The sequence below is a fragment of the Lupinus angustifolius genome, chromosome LG03 (genome assembly GCF_001865875.1).
Source record: "Lupinus angustifolius cultivar Tanjil chromosome LG03, LupAngTanjil_v1.0, whole genome shotgun sequence".
In the NCBI taxonomy this organism is placed as follows: Eukaryota; Viridiplantae; Streptophyta; class Magnoliopsida; order Fabales; family Fabaceae; genus Lupinus; species Lupinus angustifolius.
In genome coordinates, this window is record NC_032011.1 from 8,660,082 (window position 1) to 8,685,117 (window position 25,036).

At 35.3% G+C, this 25,036-nt stretch overlaps 1 protein-coding gene across 1 annotated transcript; it reads right to left on the minus strand.

Annotated features, from left to right (window-relative positions):
• LOC109343321 (E3 ubiquitin-protein ligase KEG-like) lies at positions 537-17,728 on the minus strand. Its single transcript, XM_019581559.1, has 16 exons — positions 16,677-17,728; positions 15,310-15,672; positions 14,985-15,215; positions 14,659-14,787; positions 14,239-14,575; positions 14,000-14,157; positions 12,281-12,438; positions 9,133-9,254; positions 8,892-9,026; positions 8,406-8,530; positions 7,781-7,885; positions 7,440-7,673; positions 4,454-4,787; positions 4,175-4,363; positions 3,749-4,054; positions 537-2,168 (listed from the first exon to the last, which is right to left on the minus strand). Exons 1-16 carry the CDS (start codon positions 17,378-17,380, stop codon positions 951-953), a joined length of 4,848 nt encoding a protein of 1,615 aa, XP_019437104.1. The 5' UTR covers positions 17,381-17,728; the 3' UTR covers positions 537-950.

Sequence of the window (25,036 nt, forward strand, 5' to 3'; positions counted from 1 at the left end):
TATATATATTTGTTTGTTTGGGAATTTAGATAACATAAATGTGGTACAATAATTTTCAAATTGAGTTGAGGCAATTTTGTCTTCCCTTAGTATTATCTGGCAGCATATATAATATTATATTATTAGTGTCACTCTATGTGTCATAAGTTATGGATGATCTGAAAAATACTAAAAATTAAATTTTAACTTAAATATATTTTTTTAACCAATGTCATGGTATATGAAGTAGCACTAAGTGTAGCACAGCAGATGTGTACACTTATTATCCAGGCTGATATAAGAGTGCTTCATAATTCCAAGAAATATCCTATAGCAATTCTTCTCTTCCAATGCCTTCTCTCGTCACTTTTAAGAAAAATCAGTTCCCGGATACAAGACTTGGGAAACATTTCTCCTCAAACTTTTAGTGGGAAGTGTTGTATCCAATACAAGAGATTCGTGTGTCCAAGTTTTCAATAAAACAGATCTTTTATTGCTTCCTTAACCAACACCCTTTAAGTTGTAAAATTAGAAAATAAGGATAACAATATTGCAGACAAATATAATGAACCCATTCCATTCAAGAATTATGCAACTGTATATGGTGGGGTTGTCAAAAAAATGCATTAAGTTGATTGCTGAATACAATTTGTACAAAAATATTAAATAGACATAAATATACAGCTCAAAATCTGGGTCTACAAACTTACAAGTCAGTGACGAATATAAATGACCCAATTGCCAATATTTGCTTTAGCTGCTTTCTCTTCCCCACAACTGTAATCCTTTCACTCATGTTTATTAACATGAAAAAATCTGGTCAAGTTGCATTTCAATCATCGTAACGAAAGTTTAGTTTCAAGGCCATTGGTTGCGGGTTTTCACATCATTGCACGAGCTCAGGCTGGGATAAGCATACGCCGAAAATCTGAATGAGAAACTCTAGTTATCATACATGCTAAAGCTGGACATCAGTTCTCATCAAGGGCAATATCAGCAGGGTCTCCTATCCAGGGCCTCCCTTCCCTCCACCGAAACTTTATTCTTAGTTTGCCATTTGCATCGACGCCTACTACTTGTCCCTTGCTGGCATGTGTCTCCATTCCCCATCCCCACCGTGGGGTCACCAGTCCATCTCTGATCTTTACCTTATCCCCCACTTTAAATGGCCTAACACGCTCCATTTCCCATGCCTTACATAACCATAGTTTCTCCATGAAACAGAATGCCACCCGCAGATCCTCATGTTCCATCTGATGCACCACCCCAATGCTTGAATAGCTAACTTCCCCCCACTGATGGGTTGGGGTTGAAACCGATGCTCTAACCCTTACCCAGTCGCCAATGCAAAGCTCCTTCTCTTCTACTATCTCCACTTCTGATGGGTCCAACGTCCATGCTTTCGATCCTGCTGGTGTATATATTCGAAGCTTTCCATCAGCATCAATTGCTTGTATAGTTCCGATACTTGCATGGGTCTGCCCTGACCACCCAAATCTTGGTTGCTTTACATATTCTTTAACTCTAACCTTCTGTCCAACAAAAAGCTTGTCAACTCTTTCAAGATGGGAACTTGGTCCTACCCACTTTTCTTGCTCCCCACAGAAATCAACGTAAGTGCTTCTGTCTGATTCATCTCCTTCATACCCGATTCCTTGTACTACACCAACACTACCTGGCCCAATCGATTTCCAATTATTTGCATTATCTTTCAACCTTACCCACTCTCCAACTTCAAACATTTGTTCAATCTGCAGGTCTGAAGGATCTCCTCTCCACAATCCTGGTAAACCAAAGAATGCGACCCTGACTTCTCCATCAGCATGAATGCTGGTTATAACCCCTTGCGATTCAGGCTTAGCTCCTCTCCAACCCCACCTTGGTTCAACCAAACCAGTTCGGAACCTAACATACTGCCCGACTTTAAAGCTAGGAACCTTTTCAACATCAGTGTAGTGAGTGATCCACTTCACTTTACGGAAACAGGAAGCTAACTCCAGGTATCCAGAATCCTGTACACTATGCACAACGGCTAAACTTTCTCTCCCAACACCACCACTCCAGTCATAACTTGGTCTGGTTCCCAGGCTTGATTTTGAGAGAACCCAATCACCAACTTCAAATCCTGGAAGTCGTTCTGCATCACCAGGAGAAACTTTCCACAAGCTGTGCCTACCAGTGACCCTCACCTACAAAGAAACAAGCAAAATCATTTCTTGCACATAGTAATCTCAGGATAATCACAAACAATATTGTCACTGAAATGAATGGAGATAGACGTGGAGGGGCAGCATATCTTAATAAGTAGATTTTCTAAATTTGACTTTGCTTGAACCTATGTTTTTCTTCAAGCACCAAGTGACCAATTTCCATAGCAGCTATACTTGTCATGATAGGCAAATAGTTACTTTGACCAAGTCTATCTATCCTACTTGGGGGTAGACCTTTTCCCTTTGCTTATGCTTGGGCATAAACTTGGTCAATCAATAATTGTCAATTCAATTTTATCAACATAATAATAATGACTACGATGATAACAATACCAATTGCCAATTCATGGTTCAAATTTGAGTCTGGCAATCAGCTAAGCAGTTATACCTAGATAAAGATTACAGTTGGACCAGATTCAGAATTTATTTGTTTTGAGATAAAAACAGGAGTTTGAAAATAAGGGGGCAGAATTTGATTGATTGAGTCAACCAAAGTTGACTGATTCCACCGAACTAGAGTGGACAAAATCAATACAAAATATCCCCAAACAAAAGCCATTTCCTAGGGAATGCTTATATGACTCTTTAAGCTTTAGGTTCCAAACTGAGCTCACCTCTACTTTAACAATATCACAAAAATATTAATTAAAAGACATTATAAGTGTAGTATACAACAACAACAATAACTAAGTCTTATTCAAACTAAGGAGGGGGTGTTCAGCTACATAGATCAAGCAAACACTGTTGTGTTCTATCAAATCAAATCCTCTGATAAGTCATTTACGTTGAAATCTTTCCTAATAGATGCATCTACAGTTTTTCGTGATCTTCATCTTACTTTCATTATAAATCTATCTTCCACCTAATCATCTCTTCTAATTGATGGTTCTACTGCTCTTTTTCTCACATATCCAAACTAGCTTCTACTTCCCTCTAATTATTCTTGATAGTATCATTTCTTGAATGCACATATCCAAAGCAGCATTCTCATCTCCTCACACTCATCTTAATCTCTTCTTAGTACTTCACTGTCCAGCATTAGTCCTATAAAACATAGCTGGTCTTATGGCTCTTGGGTAGAATTTTCTCTTTAGCTCTACGTACATTTCTACTACAAATAAAACAAGAAGCACTCCCAGATTTTATCCACCCAGCTTGAATCCCATTATTTATATGCATGTTTCTCAACCACTTTCTATGATAGATCCAAGGTGCCTAAATAGTGAGACCTGAGGTACCAGATAATTCCAGATTTTAACTTCTAAGCCAATGCTTATGGGCATTTTATCGAACTAGCAAATATGAGAATCTTAGTATCTTGGACTACATGTGTAGTATAAAAATGGTAGCCCACTGCACGAGGCTCCCACCTAGTGGGGTATGGGGAGAGGGTAGATGTATGCAGCCTAACCCCACAAGTGAGAGGCTATTTCCAGAACCTGAACCAATGACCTCTTGGTCACTAAACAAAAACCTTACCGTTGCATCGAGACTGACCCTTGACTACAGGTGTAGTATATTGTGGAAAAAGTTATGAAAAGCTAAATGAGTTAGCTTACATTGAGAGCACCATCCATGTCGATTCTCACTATTTTTCCAACAGTAGCTGGTGATTCATTTGACCATCCAAGTCGTGGCTGAGTAACAGATGCCATTACATGAATTTCTTGTCCCAGCTCAAAAGGAGGAGCTTTCTCCACATCAGTTACTGAGCAAGAAAAAGGCTTACTTCTGAAGCAAAAGGCAACACCGACATCACCATCCTCCTCCAAACTATGAATTATCCCAATACTGTTCCTTGTAATATCCTCCCATCCATATTTTGGAGACGACACTGAAGCTTTCACTCTGACCCAATCACCAACCTGCTATCCAAAAGATTAACAAATTAAAAAGAACAAGACTATAATCAGTCATCTCACAATAAATTTATGAAGAGAACAAACTAAAAGTGATAGCAAATGAACAACAGAAAGAATTGGCACCTTAAAATCCTCCACCTTCTCCATATCAGATGGATCAGCCTGCCATGGAATGGGTCGGTTTGGTATATCTATTATTAAAAGACCATCATTCTCAATCTCACTTATTCTTCCAACACTGTGATGTGTCTCACCACCCCAAGCATATCTAGGTTCTGCAACAGACCGCTTCACACATACCCGATCCCCAATCTGTAAGATAATTCTTTATAAATATAACTCTTGTAATTAGAGAGGAGAAAAATAAACTGTCAGACCAATAATAACCTAAACCATTCTTACCCTAAAAGGAGCAACATGCTCAACCTCCTCTGGTTCACAATGCCATGGGTTTGGAAGATAGCTCAGTTCTATTAATAGACTACTGTCTGGTCTGATACAATATACAATTCCAATGCTTCCTGGTGTCACAGAACCTAAACCATGCTTCGCAGATGTTAGAGTAGGACGGATACGAACCCAGTCTCCAACATTGAATTCCTCAACCCGTTCCATCTCAGCTGGGTCAGCTTTCCATCCTCTGGATGCTCCAGGAAACCCAACACGGAGGATACCATCATCGTCAACACATAATACTGTCCCAATGCTGTCACGTGATTGGTCACGCCAACCAAACCTAACAGATAAATGGTCATCAATATCAAAATCAAATGTCAAATCATTAAGGATGTCAAGCACACCATAGCACTAATTAACATAATTCAACAATGAAGCATAGATTGTATACTATATTGTTATTTTTATGATAAAAGTAATATTATTAGATGTGAAGATAAAAGTACAAAGGAAGAAGACAAGGCATCCTCCAAAAAGTGACAGAAAAATTAAAATCAAGTAACAGAACGAAACAACAATGCATGTCAATCCCTCAAATTGGACATATACTGTGATTTAACTAAAAACCCATGAAGAGAAGATATAGCAGGTACAAGATATCCACGGAACAAAAAATATTTTTTCTGTAAAAAAGTACAAAGATGCTTGCAACTATTTGGGCTCTTCAGTCAAATTGGACATCCTCCAAAAATCCATGGGTTTACCAAAGGAAATGTAATTATGTCTATATGGAACAAGCACTGACGGTAGACAATAGAACTTGATCACTAGATCCTTTTGGCTTTTCTTTTAAACATCTTTATTCCAGAATCATATTCGGTCTCCTTTGAACCAGATTTCACTACTCAACCTCTATAAGGAAGGTAACTTGCCATTGCATCACCTTTGTGATTAACACAAATGATCCCTTACTAGTTCAAAATCCAAATAAATCTCTACTCCCGGACATTTGTACATCCTTTTAGAAGCTGAGATACTAGCAGTTATCTTTTCTTCTATTATTATTGGCTAGCTTAGCAGCCTTGCAATAAACTATCTAGAAAATATTCTGCATAAAAGAATATCAGGATTCAGCAAAACAGAAGAAATAACACCAATGTTTTTAACAATATCTACACATTAATGGTCATTTTCAACCAGATATCAGTATAAGAAACCAATAACCTAGGGAAAATGTAATTTGCTAGCAGAGATCAATGTATTAGGTAGCAGCTGAACACTAAATCAAACCAGAAAGTTTTATCCTTTCAGCTTAAGCATGCAATTTCACGCCAAGCAAATGGTCTCTTTAAATATATTATTGTGGTCATCATTAAGAGGGACATGGGAACTCTATTGGTTTAATTTCACAACTGTTATGTACTTCATTAACTAACCCCTGTATTTGGAATAGTAAGGGGAAAATCCCCACAACATAACACAACAACAACTAAGCCTTAGACCCACTAGGTGGGGTCGGCTACATGGTTTGAATGACACCATAATCATCTATTATAAATCCTATCCATTGGCAAAGCATTAATCTTTAAATCTTTCTTAATCGTCTCCCCCACAACATAACACAGATCTCTGAAATTGTTTTACGTAGATTACTGAACACTAAAGAAACCCCACACAAGTGATGAGCTCTAATTTGGAACTTTGACCCCTCGGGAATGTTCACATGCAGATCCTTTTTTCAGTTCTTGACACTTCCTCACAACCCAATCAGTTTTACTTTGGAAAACCCCATTTGGAAGTCCAAAGCTCCCTCAAGGGTTAAAGCTTTTGTCTACTCCACTATTCTTCACTGGATTAAAACCAACGACATGCTCCAAAAGCACAAACCTCTAATCACTTCCTAATGTGTGATTTAGATGCTGAAAGCGAGACTCATCTCTTTTTACATTGCTCTGCGGCAGAAATGCTTTGGAATAGATTGCATGGGATTGATGAGTCATGGATCTGCCCTTTGGACTTGCGCAACTTCCTCCTAACTAAGTATAGAGGTTTTGCCACACATAAAGATGCCAGAATTCTGTGGCAGTGCTGTTTTTTCTATCCTTTGGTGTATTTGGTTGGAAAGGAACAATTGGAATCTCAATGACTGTTTTTCATCTATTGATTTTGTTTGGGATAGGTCAACTTTTTTAGCTTCCCTTTGGTGCTCTGCACATGGGCTTTTAATGGTGTTTCTTTTGTAAACATGCAAAGGAAATGGCAAGTTTTGTTAACAACTTGAAATATAGACCTAGTGCCCCTTGAATCAACTAGTTGGTTAGGTTGTGAGAGGGTGAACTGTGAGTGTCCAAATTTAAACCGCGGAAATGCGCACCAATCCTTTCTCATTTCCTTCTCCACTCACCTCCTCACCTTGTTAAAGGTCTCCTATGAGTCGCCATTGAACTAATACACATCACATACCAGAAAAGATTGAGTTTAAATATATGTCTTACCCAAATTTGGATACAAACAACGCAATGTTAAAAATAGATGTTGATACTATTTAAACCTCCTTATAAACTTATTCTCATACGTACTACAAAGCCAAAAAATATAAGCATATCCATTGCAAAGCTAGTTTTTATCTATAAAACAATGGCAGTGTTCTAAAGGTTGTGGATCTTGGTTAGTGGATTTTATTTGCAAAATTAAAATTAGAAGATAAATACATGTTTTTTTTTTACGTTGTCAAATGAATGTATTATTGTATTATCAAAATTTCAGCTTTTATTTTCTTCAAAAGTATTATATATTTTCCTAATATATACATATATGAAAATTCAAAATAGTAGGGACTCCCCTCTGTCCACATGGAATCCGCCACTTAGTGCTTCATTTTATTCTCATGAGAATGTCTTATCCTATTCCTGTAAGCTTTTTATCATCTGATAGTAAAAAATATAAACATGTAATATGAAAAAGGCATTACACCATGTACATTAAATCAAACCTGGGCTCTTTTACATCTTTTTTTAGTTGTACATGTTGTCCCCTGTCCAATGGAATGACTTTTACAACTTCATTTGCCAGAACATGAACCTCTCCAGAACAAAATGAAACAACGAGATTATCTCTGTCCAGAAAACTTTGCACAAAGCCAACACTCTTCTTCCTAGCACCTTGCCACCCATGTGTTGGAGTTATGACAGTTCTTCTAAACTTCACCCAATCTCCCACTTCAAATCTATATACAATCAGAAATAACAACTTTTACTACATATTTGTCACATATAGCCAGATTATAAATGTCCTACCCAGTAAATATTGTAGAACATGGTGTCTACTGCTTACATCGTAGGAGACAAACAAACTCCTCTATTCATGAGTGCCTCCATCAGATCTTCAGATATCCATTCTCGGGGAAGGGCCTCCAAGATGTCACGTAGCGTCTTGCCACTGTCATAAAACTTAACCCTATCAGTCACAGTAGTACATTGGTGTTCAATGTGTTAATATTTGTGAAGGTTTCATCTCAAAACCAATTGCCAATGAGAGGAGTAACCCAACAGGTATTAAACCATGCCTAGGAGAACGAGGCAGACGATGTAGGACTTACTTCCCAACATGCCCTCTCTAAAGAAGTTTGTTAGGCTAAGTGAAGGGTTACCTTTGACCCATGATTAAAGGGCATTTTTTTGGCCCATGACAACCAGAAAGAAGTTAGACTCTAGCTCTGATACCACGTTAAGGTTTCATCTCAAAACTAATTGGTAATGAGAAGAGTATCCCAACAGGTATTTAAACTATGCCTAGGAGAACGAGGTAGACGATGTAGGACATACTTCCCAAGAATACTTAATTCATTAATGTGGAGAAACAATCAACAGTTTTAAACACAGTTCAAAGATATGACATTATTCAGACGCTTATAACCAAAAATAAAATGAAAATGTTTGTGCCTTTGGCTGAGACTTACCTGTGGTTTCTGACTTCAATATCAGCATTGGGATTCCTTAGCATCACAATAAGCCAATCAAGATTTTCACGTATCATTTTTGCTGTCTGTGCTGCTATATGGAAAGCATTGTCACCATCATCATCCTGACACAATTACATTACAACCTTAATTATGACAAGGAAAATGGTTAAACTCCAATAAAAAAGACAATGGGATTTTAACTTCCAGTTATTTCTACTACGTACACAATTTAAGTTAATCATAAAGATCAAATCTAAAAAATAAGAAAGAGTACTTCATGCCAGCTCCGGTTCCTAATTGAACCCAAATCAAAACAGTATTTAATAGAAAGTACGAAAAATCAGAAGGGGGAAGAAACCACGGAGCAAAGCACCATCATCGCTAGCAAGCATAATTCCACCAGAAATTGGAAATTTTACTACTTATAATTGTGATTATACTTATTTGTGATGAAATGGTGCAAATAAGAACTTGAATGATAACCTGCAAATTACAATCTGCCCCTGCAGCTAAAAGCAGTCCAACACATTCCTTCGCGCCCCTAGCTAAGGCTAAGTGAAGAGGTATACTGTTGTGCACATTGCAAATATTCACATCAACACAAGCAGCAAGAATAACCTATTCAAACACCCAAAATAAAAAAATTATTGATATCAAGTAAAAAGTTTCATTCTTCAGTTGATAATAAAAAATTTCATACTAATCAAGAAGCTGATTCACTTACCTTAACCAACTCTACATCATTAGTCATAGCAGCTGTATGCAAAACTGTCCTCCCATTCTGTGAATCTTGAGCAGAAGGATCTGCTCCTGCTGCAAGCAATGTCCGCACCAGTTCTCTACCCTCTACATTTGGCATGAATAAAAAAGCTCAGATAATACAACCACTGTACTAAAGAAAAGAAATAGCAAAGTTATGCTAAAAATATTTTTGCATTTACTGTCACATTTATAAGAGTGTTAATTAGCAGATGAATGAGGATTCAACAGAAAAGCACTGAGTCATCAAACTCAAAATTATGATCAAAACGAGCTTTGTTGTTCCACTACAGGATATAGAGAAGATAAACCAACGCTTCCATTCACATGCAAATCAATAGCATTATCAAGTAATAGTAACAAATAAACATTTACTTCTATGTACATTACTTTACTTTATAAATTAGAACGAATTTAAACTTTAAGGAATGAAAGTTTTAGCAAGTTAAAGTAAAAAGGAATATTGGGAGAATCTACAGCCAAATAGGGACACTTTGTGGGGGTGTATTAGAGTAATCACAATACAGACTAGTTTGGATAATTACAAGGGGAAGTTCATAAAAAACCCTTAAACTTTATATCTTTTGCAAGTAACTACTATGAACTATTTTTCTTCCTAATTATCCCTTAAACTATCACTGTTGATGAAATTGATCCCTGTATAAAGACAATGTTAAATTAGTAACAATGAAAAATTCTCACTCATGCATTTTTTAAGGGAAAAATGTAAGAACCTCCATAAACTTTATCTCTTTTGCAAGTAAATATCAAGAACTATTTTTTCTTCCTAATTACCCCCTTAAACTTTATTTGTTGGGGAAATTGGTCTTTGTATAAAGATAATGATAAATTACTAATAGGCCAACAAGGAAACCGCTTCTATCAAACTCACAAAAGTAGAAATAAGCTCACTAGTATAACAATGTATGTTAGTTAACAACGATGGCCATAAGAAACTGTCGTCAAAATACAAATTGATTGAGAAGATGATAAATAAATTTTACAATTAAAAGGGGATAATAGAGTAATATTGGTATATAAAAACTTAAAATTACATAATAAGGATATGACAGCCAAAACAAAAAAATGTATGAGTGAGAATTTTTCATTGTAATAATTTGACATTATCTCTATGCAAAGAGCAATTTCAAAAATAGTGAAAGTTTAAGGGATAATTAGGAAGAAAAAATAGTTCATAGTAGTTTCCATAGGTTTAAGAGGTTTTTGTGAACTATTCCCTTTTTTAATTTTTTGTTGTCATATCATTATTATGTAATTTAAAAAAAATTATATATCAATATTACTCTATTGTCCCCTTTTAACTCTGAAATTTACTTATCATCTTCTCAATCAACTTCTACTTTGACGACAGTTTTTTCCGGCCATCGATGTTGGCCTAACATGCTTTGTTGCAATGGTGGCCTATTGCTACCGTTGTGAGTCTTGTGGTAGTAGTTTTCTTGTTGGCCTATTAATAGTTTAACATTATCTTTATGTAGGGACCAATTTTACCAACAAATAAAGTTTAAGGGATAATCAGGAAGAAAAAATAGTTCATAATACATACTTGCAAAAGGCATAATTTTATGGAGGTTCCATTCATTTTTCCCTAATTATAAATACTGTATAACCAGTAGAAAGTTAGTAAAACCCCTGCAGCTGACTAGGCAGGCGGTTAAAGATAATAAGAACTACCAGCTGTGTAACAGTTTGATCCATATGTATATAAACATAGTTTACTGTTTAATGAGAATCAAAATCATTTCTCACACACATACTCTTCTCTCTTGCAAACTTAATCTCTCTCAATTCCCAGTGAGCTTCTATTTCTACACATTGTAAATCCTTATTCCATTTCTTACTCATTCCTCATGCCTAAGAGATTCCTGATATATAAACTGATCTGGATGTCCAAAGCTCACTCTAAAGTGAGTCTTTGTATGGAAAGTGGCAATTAATCCGACTAATACACATGACGTATTGCTAGTACTTAGGCCTCACTTTAGCTCTGTAATCTGATTAGTCACATATTCTGTTCATTTAGAACGAATTGGACACTACTACTTTGCAAGGCACCCCTTTTCTCATGGAATAATTTGTTTTTTTTTAATTAGTTGGGATTCATCAAGACCATTGGTCAACTCCTTCTCTGCAACAGTTTATGCAGGTCAGGTTTAAATTATGAAGGCTTTGTCAATATGGAAGTAGAGTTTTGTGGCACTATGCAGTTTTTGCAGTTCTTTGGTGTATTTGGTTGGAGCAGAACCCTTGCATTTTTAAGTGCGTTTGGTTCAAAACAGGGGAGGCAAGGGGAGTGTATTCTTTCCTTGCTTGGTTTGTTTAAAGGGGAGGGGAATAACCTTTATATTCCATTTCCTTATTTGGTTAGGAAGGGGTGGGGATATAAAGTTCAAAAATGCTTCAATCATCTCTCCTCCCTCCAAGCCCCCTAATTTTGGAGGAAGGCAAAAAAGGCTGGGAAGAGATTATAACTTTCATTATTTCCCCTCCCCTCCAAATTTATGAACCAAATGAGGGATTTTAAAACCCTACATTCCCAACCAACAAAACACTGTGTATGTCTCTCTCAACTTATTATGGGATAGGGACCATCTTTGTGGCCTCCCTTTGGTACTTGGCCAATAGTTACTTGCTAAGGATGCTTGCCATTTGAAATTGGCCAGCTCACTACATTATAGTTGTAATTTGTTTTCTCTGCTCTGGAGGATTTCTTATCCTCCTTTAGTAGTGTTTCTCTCCTTCGAATACAGTCAATATTGAAGGATTTCTAGACAAAATTTGGAACTTTTCTAAACGTATCATCATGGAGATTAAATAAAACTGGCATTACAACTAATAAACAGATGCTGATTTTTTCGGTGAAGAAAAATTGTATTAAACTGAGCACAAGGGGTGCCCGCCCAAACATCTTAATCCTTCAGTTTGTTTGACGAAACTTTATTGACATCAACCAAGTAAATGTATTTGAAGGAAAATCACACCAAATTTTGCAGTTAGTTAAAAGATAACAGCTTAAACTACAAAACTATAAGAGCATTATCAAAAAATAGCCAAATGCTAAAATCATTATCAAGCTATGAAGTTTTGGATACCACTTTCATGATCTTTCTTAGAAGCAGCTGCCATGCACAAGGCAGTGCCAATGGAGCTAGGTACGTCAATTGCTTTGGCAATCTCATCAGAAGTTGCAACTTCCACCCATCTCTTCACAACAGCGACATTCCATGTTGCCACACACAAGTGCAGTGGTCTGCAACACCAACGAAAAGTCATATGATCATATATGCATGTGAAACAAAATAATGTATCAATTTAACACCCAGGTAATAATTAAAAACAACTAAACATTATACCACTAGATGGGGTATGCTACAGGATCCAATTATATAAAAATGACACATCAAAGGAATTTCCTTTATTCTATATAACTATGAAAAAACCACCAAGATCTTATGTAAATTCCAAGAATGTGAGAAGAAATAAAGCCATGTGATTCCAGATTTGAGTATCAGTAAAATATCATACAAGTTAGACTGACCCTTTAGAAGAGCAATAGTATCAGATTCAAACGTATTTTACTTAATCTAATAAAAATGATTTCTTGGCAGAATTTGTGATCACTTATCAATTTCATAGTAGTAATTGTAAGGATTAAGGAACAACAGAAGTCGTTACTCAAAATGATTGTGATCTGTAAAGAAGAGGTCATTACCATTGATTCAAACAGATATGATTCATTTCCCTTTCAATGGAGGAGAATCATTTTTAGTCCCCTGATTATAAGAACAAGGGAGATATACAAAACATTGAAACTTATAGAGGGGTAAAGCTCATGAGCCATACTATAATTTGACAAATTTTGAATATGTCCCTTGTTCTTATTATAGGAGAGGATAATTGAGCGGGGGTTGAGACAGGAGACATGAAATACTGAAAACAAAGTTGATTTTATGCAAAGGAGGTCGACCATGGAGGCTATATACTTGCTATAGCGATTGGTGGATAGATACCAAAGGGTCCAAAGAGACTTATATGTGGTTTTCATTGATTTGGACAAAGCGTATGATAAGGTGCCTAGAGAGGTATTGTGGAAAGCTCTATAGAAGATAGAAATTTGAATTACCAAAATTCGAGCAATCAAGGATATGCATGATGGGGTCAGGACCAGTGTAAAAACACAAGATGGGGTCTCAGAAGATTTCCCTATTGCTATAGAACTACACCAAAGGTCAACATTAAGCCTCTACTTGTTTACATTGATCTTGAATGTGCTTACTATTACTAATCATATCCAAAAACCAGTGCCACAATGCATCTATTTTGAGTATGATATTATCCTAGTTGGAGAATAGAGAAAATAATTAAATTGGAGACTAAAAATGTGGAGAAAAGCTTTAGAAACTATTTTTCTCCTCACCTCTTTTCTTTCCTCCCATTTTCTCTTCACCTCTTTCCTTTCCACTCATTTTCTCTCGTTCCAAACAAAGGGAAAACATTCTCAATTATGCAAATCACTAAAAAACAAAAAAGTAGTTCATGGCAACCTCCATCCAGCTGAGCTGCATCTTTCAACATGAAGGTTTTAAGGAATGCAAAAGTCATGCAATGAACCAGAAGATAAGCATAAATGTGAAACTTAATGTTCATGACAAAAACAACAAACTTCTACAAATATGTTTTTTATAACATAAAAGTTGCTATTGTGCTTCCCAGTAGTAATTAAGATCAGCTATCATACCTCTATGCTGCTTAACAAACTTGGCATGCAAATTTTAAGCTAAAAAGAAACATGGAGGGAGGTCTATACTCACGTCAGATTCTTTGAATTCAAGATGGACATTGATCTACAGCCCCCATTCTCCAATATCATGAGAGCACAGTCTGTGTACTTCTTGGCAATTGCCCTATGCAGTACAGATTCACCTTCGTCATCCACTGCATTAGGATCAGCTCCAGCTAATAGTAATTCCTGTTTTTTCATACAAATTTTAGATAATGTAGCTCTAATAAACAATAAGAAACATCTGGGTATAATTCACGTAATACATACTCGCATACAATCTGGTTGGCCATGATAGGCACAAACATGAGCCACAGATGGGCCCAAGCCATCTCTCAATCGTGACCTCACATTAGCATTTCTTGTGATGAGGCTACGAACACATTCTGGGGACCCAGCTGCCAGTGCAAAAACAAGAGGGGGGTCTCCATCTTTGTCCAAGACATCAACATTTGCCTCTTCATACTCCAAAATTGCCTCAACAAGTTCTGCACTACCACGCCTACAAGCTAAGTGGAGAGCTGTTTGCCCATCAGCATTTTGGGCTTCCAGTAGAGAAGATATGTAGTTGTTGCCATTTTCTGATGCCACATTTGCAAGAAGATCTCTGTACAAGAAAGATAAAGAAAATGAAGGAAATTTAGTTTTAAATAAAAGCAAGCTTAAGCATGAGTTGCGACACCAACTAACCTAACACCAGTGGCATCCCCTTCAGACACAAGTCGATGAAGAAGATGGTTTGGATTTTCCTGAGGAACTTCTAATTCAGGTACTTGGGAAGGTTCCATCACATTTGACACGGAGCCTTTAACAGAGTCACTGTATTCACAGAAATAAATAACATCATATAAGACAATTGCTGCTTGCTGAACATCAATGACAATTTTTGTATTTGGCACATTCCAGTTAAGCTCGCGTTTCCATTTAAAAACAATAAATAGCTTTAGTTGCTCAATCAAATGCCACAAAATCAAAATAAAAGATCAGTCAAGATTATAATAGCTTAACAGACTTACTTATCAGGGCTTGCAGGAGGACTGTGTGGTATTTCCTGCAAATGGTGGAGAAATATTGCTAGCATTGCATTAAAAGTAGGCCTTTTAGATGGCTTGAATTGCAAGCACTCTCCGATCATCTTCCACAATTCCCTAGGAATTCCACCACCTACCACACTAGCATACTGTGGAGGCAATTTCTTTGCCTTAACAACTGCTCGATAAATTTCTTCTGCACTTAAACCAGCCCAACTGCACAAATATAGATTTTGCACTAAGAAATTATAGATAAATAAAAAAGAAGATGGAAAAACATAAGATTTGAGAAAAGAGTTGCTCCACATACGGAATAGAACCCGTGCACATCTCCACCAATGTACAACCAAAACTCCAGGCATCCGACTCCAAAGATATACCTATTGCATCATCCCAGAACAAATTTAAAGACTTCTTCACAGGCTCCCAAGCCTCAGGTGCTGTATAATGTGGACTAAGCATAATACATTCCATACAGGAATGGATCTTTGAGGAGTCACACTCCGGTCGAGCCTTCCAACAGGAAGGCTTCTTCAAAATAGTTGCAAGTCCATAATCAGAAACCACTGCATGACCGTTTGCATTGAGAAGAAGATTGGAAGGTTTTAAATTCATGCAAACAACGCCTGCAGCATGAAGCTCAACAACACCACGTGCTATGTCTGCCCCATATCTACATTTGGCAAACTTCCATGTCATTATTCAAAGTTATATATGGACAATTGACAAGCAATATGCAACAGATAAATTCTAAGATAGGGATGGTAAACCATGTCTAAGCAAGAATTACTCTACAGGACAACTCGAATTAAATCGATATGATTATTAAGCAGCACACGTTACATGATTAACAAAACAAATAAACATATCAAAAGATAAAATTACTCTGCCAAAATCTGAACAATTTCATACACCTATTTCAATGTTAAAAGGTTTGCTTTTGCATAATCTGCAGGAAAGTACCGAGGCAGGAGTGAACATTAAGATTTAGTCCAGCTCGTATGATCAACCAGAAACAGTCCCGCCCCCCCTATTAACATTTCATTCTTCAACTTCAGCCAGAATGCAATCCATCATAAATACCAGCAAAATTGCTCCAATGCTTATCATAGCCATGATTTTAAAATGTGAACCATATCACTATACGGCCTCAAGATTGCAGTTGTGATGGATTCCATAACCACATCAACAATAGCAGGGCAAGAATCCCATCATAACGGCATAATGCCAGATAATCACATACGCTGCAATGAGCATAATGGCAGTAAATGCCACACAAGTGTGGCCGTGATTGCAACCACCGCAATTTAAAACCAGGCTACTCATCAAATCAAACAAATCTAGAAAAATAAACTAATAACTAACCAATCACAATAATCACACATGCTTCATTATCAAAATAAATTCCATACAACAAAAAAATTCCTATATCTAAATCATGAAATACCAGTGATTTAAACTGTGGTGTAATGATGCGGCCGTATTAGGCCGCAACGCAACCACATTTGGACCGCAACACACCGCATTGAATTCAAAAATATTTTTTTACACAAAATAATTCACACCACAACGGCCGCAATCCGCATCGCAACGGCAGTAATGACCACAATCGCAATAACCGCAACTGTTACCGCAATTAAAAATACTGTGAAGTACAAGCACAAAAAATTTGAAAACCTTAGGACTTGCTCCAGAGTGAGTCTCCCTTCATTGCGCTGCATCTCAGACTGAACTGATCCATAGCACCTATCCATCACAAGGCACAAACTTTCTTCCACTTTCATTGCTCCATGAAAAGTGCACACATTCCTACACCACATCGAAGCCCTACGCAAACTCTCCAGCTTCCCCTGCACCCATTCCAAATCCATCCCTTCCACTACAGCCACCTTCTTCACCGCCACTTCGTGCCCGGACCGCCCAACGCCGCTGCCAATCACCGCCGTCCACATCTCCATTCCCGCCCTCCTCCCTTCCCCAATCCGCTTCACCAATTTCAGCTCCTGGTTCGCACCGACCTCGATCACCACCTCGCACCCTCCCGAACTCGATGTCTGCGAGCCGCGCAACCGCCGCCTCTCCTCATCCTCATCCCCGCCAGCTTCCTCCTCATCGTCAGTGTAGTCACAGTCCAAACTCGCCGCGTTTGCGGCGGAGTGGACGAGTGCCAGAACCGCGAAGTTCTTGCGCAAAGCCTGAACGGAGTTTCCGACGGTGGACACGTGGCGGCACCGGGGGCAAGTGAGAGTTGAGTCTGGTGAAGAGGAGAACATTCTAGAAAGGCAATCTTTGCAGAAACCGTGACCGCATTGAAGAAGAAGCGGAACTTGTTCATTCTCGTTGTAACGTGTTTGGCACACCGAACAACAAGGGATTTTCATTTTCTTTTTTTTTTCTTTTTTTTCTCGCTCTTGTTCTTTATCTCTCTAACGAAACCTCGAGTTCTAAAAGTAGCTAGGTCAGAGATAGAACTAGTTTGATTGAAATTTGAGCTGAAAGGATCTTTGTTATGAAGAATTGGAGTATGTGAGGTGAGGGAATTTTAGATCCATGAGTTAAATAGATCAATTTAGGTTCATGATGATGAAGGAAATCTATAGAGAGAGAGAGAGAGAAGATGAAGGAAAAGATTGTAAGGAGGATTTTGGTATTTTAGGTGATGAAGTTTCTTTCCCTTTTCTTACGGTTTTCCAATTTCATATGTCAGAATGGGTTTGGGTTAGGAGGGTACGAAGACAGTGATGTGTTGTTTGTTTCAACTATTTTTTTTTAAAAAATAAGTTTGAGTGGTTTTAGGTTTCCTTAAATTTTTTATAGTAACATTTGATTAGAGATACATTCTGAAATAGATTAGTTAATAATTGTCCATGAATTGAAGAAATAAGAAATACATTAGTAGTACTAACAAAATGTATCATTTTTACCTTATAGATATGCAACTACTTTTGATGCGATTATCCCGTCTATTAAATGTCATTACTAAGAATTAAACTATTGACCATTTGATTTTTTTTTATATAGCAAGGTCTTATATGCTTAGACTAGGGACTTAGTTTTTGATTTTTTTTATATAACTAAGGATATCTCTTATCTTTTTTAAGTAAGAAATTAATTTATTTCGAGGTTTGTGACTGTTCTTCTCAACAAGTATCACTCCTAGGACTCAAACCTTTAACCTTGAGAATCCAGTGAAATCTTACACACCATTAAATCAACATTTTGTTGGTGCTGACTTTTTGATTTAATTTGATTGATTGATTTTCTTCATTTTAGGCGTCCATAATTCTTTTCAATTATGAAAAATCAGAAGTAAAGGCATATGGACATTGAGTTGAATTAGAATATGCGTGTTTAAAAGTTAGATAAACTCGGACATAGTTATGAAAAATCGTGAAGATCATTCATGTTCGAAGGCTCCTATAATTCTTTTCAATTATTATGAAAAAATGTTAGACATTTGGTTAGAACTAGGATAATCATGTCTTAAAATTAGATAAACTCAGACAGAGTTAAATGATAAAAAGTATGAAACTATTAATACAAATGCGAAACATAGTTGATGGTATAATGAATTGGATTTCTCATCTTTGAGTATGAAATTAATCTCTTTCAGACTGAATGATTATTATTCTAAGCATTTTTATATTATATGCATATAACTTATCATTTTTATATTAATCATTTATCATCTATATATTAATCATTCATTTATACATTAATCACTCCTAATAAATAATGAATAAAATATTGCAATGTGCTTTCAACATGATGTACGGGAGTTCTTTGCTTGGTTGTTCTTCAATGATTGTATCAACATATGAATCTTTTTTTGCTTTTTACAATGTGTGAAAATATGTTGGATATTTTTTCTTAGTACATGGTATTATTTTTTTGTAACGAATTAATCTGTTCTGAGTTGTGTGATGGCTCCTCTTAACAAATGTTGCTTCTAGGAATTAAACATTTTACATTTTGATCATTCCAAAAATCTAATAAGACTTTTTATACTACTAGATCAATATTTTGTTGGTATATTGTCTATTTCATCCCATTGGGAAATGCTACTTTATTCTATGAAGAAAACAGACAAAGTAATTGACCATCTAAGTAATGGTAGGATGGTGGGATCCTATGAAAGGAAAACTTAGTCCTATAATATATGCCATACTTTTACACGAGTACTTTTACTTTAATTAATTAGCATATGTTTTTTATATATAAACTGTATGCATTTCTGGGAAGTTAGTTAAGCCAATTTGGCATTGCAGCATGCTAAAGTTCTATCATGCAAAAACTCTAAAATATCTAGGAAAATTAGTTTTGTAATAAACTGGTTTTGATATAATAAAGAATAAAAATAATAATTGTTGTTTGTAGATGTCGAAAAATGTTGATGTTTGATTGAGTTACATAATAAGTTTTTTTTAAAACATTCGTGACATTGCTCTTAATTGTGCAAACAAACTAGAAGTTGTGTTATCATGTGTTATCCTCGTTATAAAATATTTCAGTTCTTTAATAATGAAGTTCCACTTCACGACAGAATTCATTCTAACTACATTCGGTATAATGTTTTTGCTCTCTTTGTAAAATTGTGTATCATGAAATGTTACAATTGTATAGACTTGCCTTCATAGGCACATAAAGTTGTCTATGGATGGGTATTTGAACAAATAGGTAAAGTTGTTTGTACTGTTGTACTGGTCACAGTTTTCTATTAGTCCATAAAGGATAATATTAAAAATAATATTTGTATAGTACAACAGTTTTTGTGTCTCTTAGGGCACATACTAAGTTATATCTTAGTGAGACCTACCTAATGTTGGATTTATGCATTTCATAATATTTTTAACAACGCATTCAACATTTGTTCCAACAATTACCCACTTGAATAATTATAAATATTATCTCTTAAACAATAATATTTTTCGTAAGGATGAACATAAACAAAGTTCTCTAAACCTTTCTATAGTAAATAAGATTTGGTGTTTAATAGGATCTATATGCTTTACTATTAACAACATGTTGGAACCATAGTATTTTATGTTTTCAACTGAAAATGTTTTCTTTAATATCTTGTTTTTTCATGATGTTATGATAGACAACTAATAATTAAATTTGGAAAACAAAACATGGGAACGCTATCTACTTAATCATTTTATATCCGAAAAGGTATATAAAATAAAAGTGTTTCAAATCATTTCTAAACTCTTGTTATATTTGTTAGATCAGACAAGCTTTTAGAAACTATTTTCCTATACTAGAGAATCGATTAACGATTTAGTCATAATCTATTATTGATTTGTTACAACCTCTTTATTGATTATAGAAAGAGGATAATCAGTTAACCGTTGATTAAAAATATTTTCTTAGAAAACACTTGTTGTTTAAAAATATTTTCTGAAAAAAACACCTACTGCTTAATGATCTTAGTTCAAATCAATTATACGAGATGCATGAACCCTACTCAACATTACATGTTAGACCTAGAAGCATTATAAATAAAATGTATACTTAGATAAATCAGTGAATGTCATCTTGTAAGTTGTTTTCTTCATCAAAACAATGGTATGCATATATTTCAAACTTGTATTCATTAAGGCTTTCAAACTCCTATTTTTGATGATGGCAAACCACTATGTCAATTTTGTCACGACATAAGGTTGTGGTATGAGTTATAGAATTCTTCAAGCATGCATTTTTGCATTTGCTCCCCCTCAAGAGAAGCAATTGGTTTTGCTTGATGATTTTTGATATAATGCGGAAGATCTTTCATATCTAAAACCTAAAAATACAAAGACATACACTTTCTCCCACTTTTGGTATGATAAAAAAGAAACAAGAAATAATAAAGCCAAAGGTAGAGAATATGAGCAATATATAATGAACTATAAACTCTAATAACAAAGCAAATAGCCATAAACAAAACATAAGAGAAATCATTTAACTAAGCTATATCAAAGTTATCAAATTAAAAGGGTCATGCTCATAACAATAGTTCAAACATACTCCGAATAGTACGAAAAAGAGTATAAACCACAATTATCAAATATTACAAGTAGTCAAAGTACTGGAATTAATCATAAGAAATAAGCAAAAATATCCAAGTATAATAGACCAAAATGAAATACAAGAAAAATGAACTAAAAAACCACTAAGATTCCTAACCTGTATGAGGGAAATTGCCCTCAAACCTAGAAAGGCGAGTGTAATTGTCCAGTCGAGCACTCTAGCTATCCTCATGCGCCTTAAATTGTTCCATCATGTTGTCGCTTTTAGCAATGAAAAATGCTTTCATGTGATCCATGATGTTATTCATAACCAAGTTACTTTACAAGTACCAACATCTTCAACATTCATTGTCTCCAATACTAAATTGGGGGTATTAGATACATGATGCTCAACCCGTGAATCAGACTTTCAATGCCATTTTCCATCACCCTGATACCTCTATGTTGATCTTGTTCAGAGTTTGAGATTCCAACTTCTCTATTTTCCTGAGATGTTTGGATACTAACTTGACCAGGAACATTTATCCTAACATGGTCAATGATGCGGATATAAAGATGGAATAAGGTAACCTAACATTTTCCTCATTCCTTCTAGCCACCATAAGTTCCAAAATTACTTGTGGCTAATGAATAATAAATTCAATCTTGATCGCATAATTATACTTCATGTTTGTAATGCTTGGTTTGGCATTGTTGTAAGTCCTAGGAATCAGGATGTAGACAACAATGTAATGAATTAGTATGTCATCAACTTTCATATGACCAGACATTTTGAGGTTGCTCCTTCACTATGATATTAATGGTTGTGCAAAAAAGTTTTGTAAACTTATAAATGATCAAAACTAGACGAGTTGTCATTGCTACAATCATTTTGCATAATCCCATTGAAGGTTAATACACTAACTATCTCAAAAATAGCTAGTGGGATTACACTATGATGTCCCAACACAAGAATAATATTGAAATTTCCTCTTTTAGATAGATTACCATAAAACTCCTTCATTAGCATAGGATAGATACAATCATTTAACTGATAGAATTCAGACGCCCTTGAGTGGCAAGGGCATTAGGGAACTAAAATCCCTTTTGCATAAGGCATTGCATGTCATAGAACCAGTGCATTTCAAGGGCACAATCCTCTATAGAATTATTCTCTTTGTGTGGCTATCTATGGAGTAGAAGGATTTACTAACATACTTTGAAGGACCTTGAGTGGAAGAGATTGAGTTTCATGGTGTTCATCGAGATGTTGTCTTCTTTCCTAAGATGAGACGAACATCAGTCAAGTGCTTGACCCTTTTCCTAATCAGTCACTCATGTTTGATTAAAAATGAAGAAAAAATATGAAAAAGTGTTTTATCTTGGAATAGAGGAGGCAAAACTTGATTGATTATGAAATCGGACTTGAAGTCCTCTTGTTAAGAGAGATTGAAGTCTCAAACCGATTTAGTTTGAGAGGAAGAGATTTAGATTGAAGAATTTGGGATTTTAATGACTTAAATCATTGTCTAATCGACACTTAATCAATTATAAGTAAGTAATAATAGATTAAGCATATAGAAAATTGCAGAATTCTGACCAGATAATATATTATGCAGAGAAAAAGGTGCGCAAAGATAATTGATTGCTTAATCGATTAGCTCGAGGCTTTTATTCACATATAATCAATTTCTTAATCAATTAGGCAGGTGGGAAGTTTTACAAAAAAACAATAGACATGCATTTATTAATCAATTGATGACCAATTAACCATGTTTTTCCTAATTTTCGCAAATTCCACACTAATAAAGCAATCATTCAAATATCATATATGCAAGGATTCATCCCCTTTATCACAAACTTTGCTAATGCTCAAGATATTATGTTCTAAACCTTTAACTATAGAACATTTTCAGTTAAGGGGTTAAAGCATTACAAACATTGTTGACTCCATGTATTTTACCTTAATTGTTGTCTCCGTATGTAACACGGATTTTTTCTTGTATAGACCATTAAAAAAATTACCTTTTTCGCCTGTCATGTGCGTTGAACATTAAGTTTCATGGGTCTTGTCAGCAAACCTAAAAAATAAAGTTAGTTTGAGGATTTAGTATCCAAGTTGTCTTGAATCCTTTTGGGTTAGCATTGAGATTTTGTTCCTTTACTGTTCACATATAGTTACTATTTTGAACATCATATTTTCTAATATTACATGAGTAAGATATGTGTCCATGAATGACACAATAGAAAGAAGTAAGTGATGAATTTCAAATATCATAAGAATACACCACTAATTTTCTAAATGAGGTATTTTTCTTACTATGAGTGTTTTATCCTACTACAGATCTATTTCCAACACTCTATTGGTTTGCAAGCAATGTATTCAAGTTTTATTTTCTCATTGTGAAACTTGCTAGTGATTTATTTAAATCATTATTTTCCTTTTATAAATGATAGCATTATTGACAAATAGATCCAACTACCTTTTTAGATGCACAATTATATGTAGAGTTTGCATATATAAGTTCTAAGGTTTCATTTTGAAGATTTAATTCATATATTTCAGCTTGAAGTTCTTTTAACTTATTTTCATGCATCAAAATCAACATTTTTCTTTCAATCTTAATTCTAACAAGTTTCTTCATATCTTCATGCATTTCTACATAAGCATCAAAAAGTTTATCATAAGAAAAATTATTATTGGAATCATTGTCATTAATCTCATTGTCACTTGAATTTTAATCACATTGAGTCATAAGGCAAAGCTTAACACTTTCTTCTTCATCCGATTCACTTGAGCAATTATATTCTCCGTCACCCCATACTACGTAGGCTTTCTTACCCTTTCTCTCAATTTCCTTTTTAGTCCTCTTACCCTTTTCATTTCTTTTGAGGTAATTGAGACACAGGAATTGTGTGTACCCTTATTTGCCACCCTCATAGCATGTAACATTGTCAAGAGAAGTATTATTGTTCATTCCACTTGAACCCTTTTTATTTTGATTTTGGAAATTTTTAAAGCCTCGTTTCTTCTTTACGAACTTTCTAAATTTTCTTACTACTAGCCCTATATTGTGATCATCAAGTTCAGATGAATCATAACTATCTTCTTCATGATCATGTTCCACTTCTTTTACCTTTGATATAGTATAAGACGTCCAAGCTCTATTTCATGTTCCTTGAGCTTCTTAAACAAAGTAGGTAGAAACATAGTTGAGTGGTCTTTTGCTTCCATAATTGATGTTACATTGGGTTTCCAAGTCCTATCCATATATATTAACATATGTTAGTTAATTCATCATTTGTAAGTATTTTACCTAAACCAATAGGATCATTAATAATATGAGAGAAACACTTTTGGGCATCATTAATATTTTTGCATTTAGGAGCATACAAAACAATTTATATTCATGTATTAGTATATTCAATCTAGCACACTTTACTTTACCAGTACCCTCATGGATAACTTGCAAAGTATCTCACTTATCTTTAGCACTAACCCCATTGAGAAACTCTAAATAATTTATCATAAGACAAATTAGAAGTAATGATGTTCTTAGTCTTAAGGTTGTTTTGTATTTTCTTTTTCTAATCATTCATCCGTAGAGATTTGAGTTTGTCAACTAGTTCATCATCTACCATGTATAATGGCTTTTGCGGTCCTTTCTTGCCTTCCAATAAGAATAACCTTAACCATTGAAGATTGGTGGCCTATTTAGAGAAGCATCTTCACCGTTAGATCCCATCACTTTGGATCTTTCTTGTTAGCACAAAGACTAATCTATCAAGTTAAACTCTGATATCACTTGTTGGTTTACAAGGGTTCTACGCACCAAGAGGGAGTGAGTTGGTGTGAGTGGTTACTTCACTACTTAATGCTAAAAACTCAAATTAAACCACCCTTAATTAATTAACCAAAGAGTTTTAGTTATAGAATCACTAGATAATCAATTACCGTGGAATTAAGTTCCAATTACGTGATGTTAATTTGACTTAACCGATTGTGGATCAATTATAACAGAAACTACAAAACTCTATTTGGTCCAG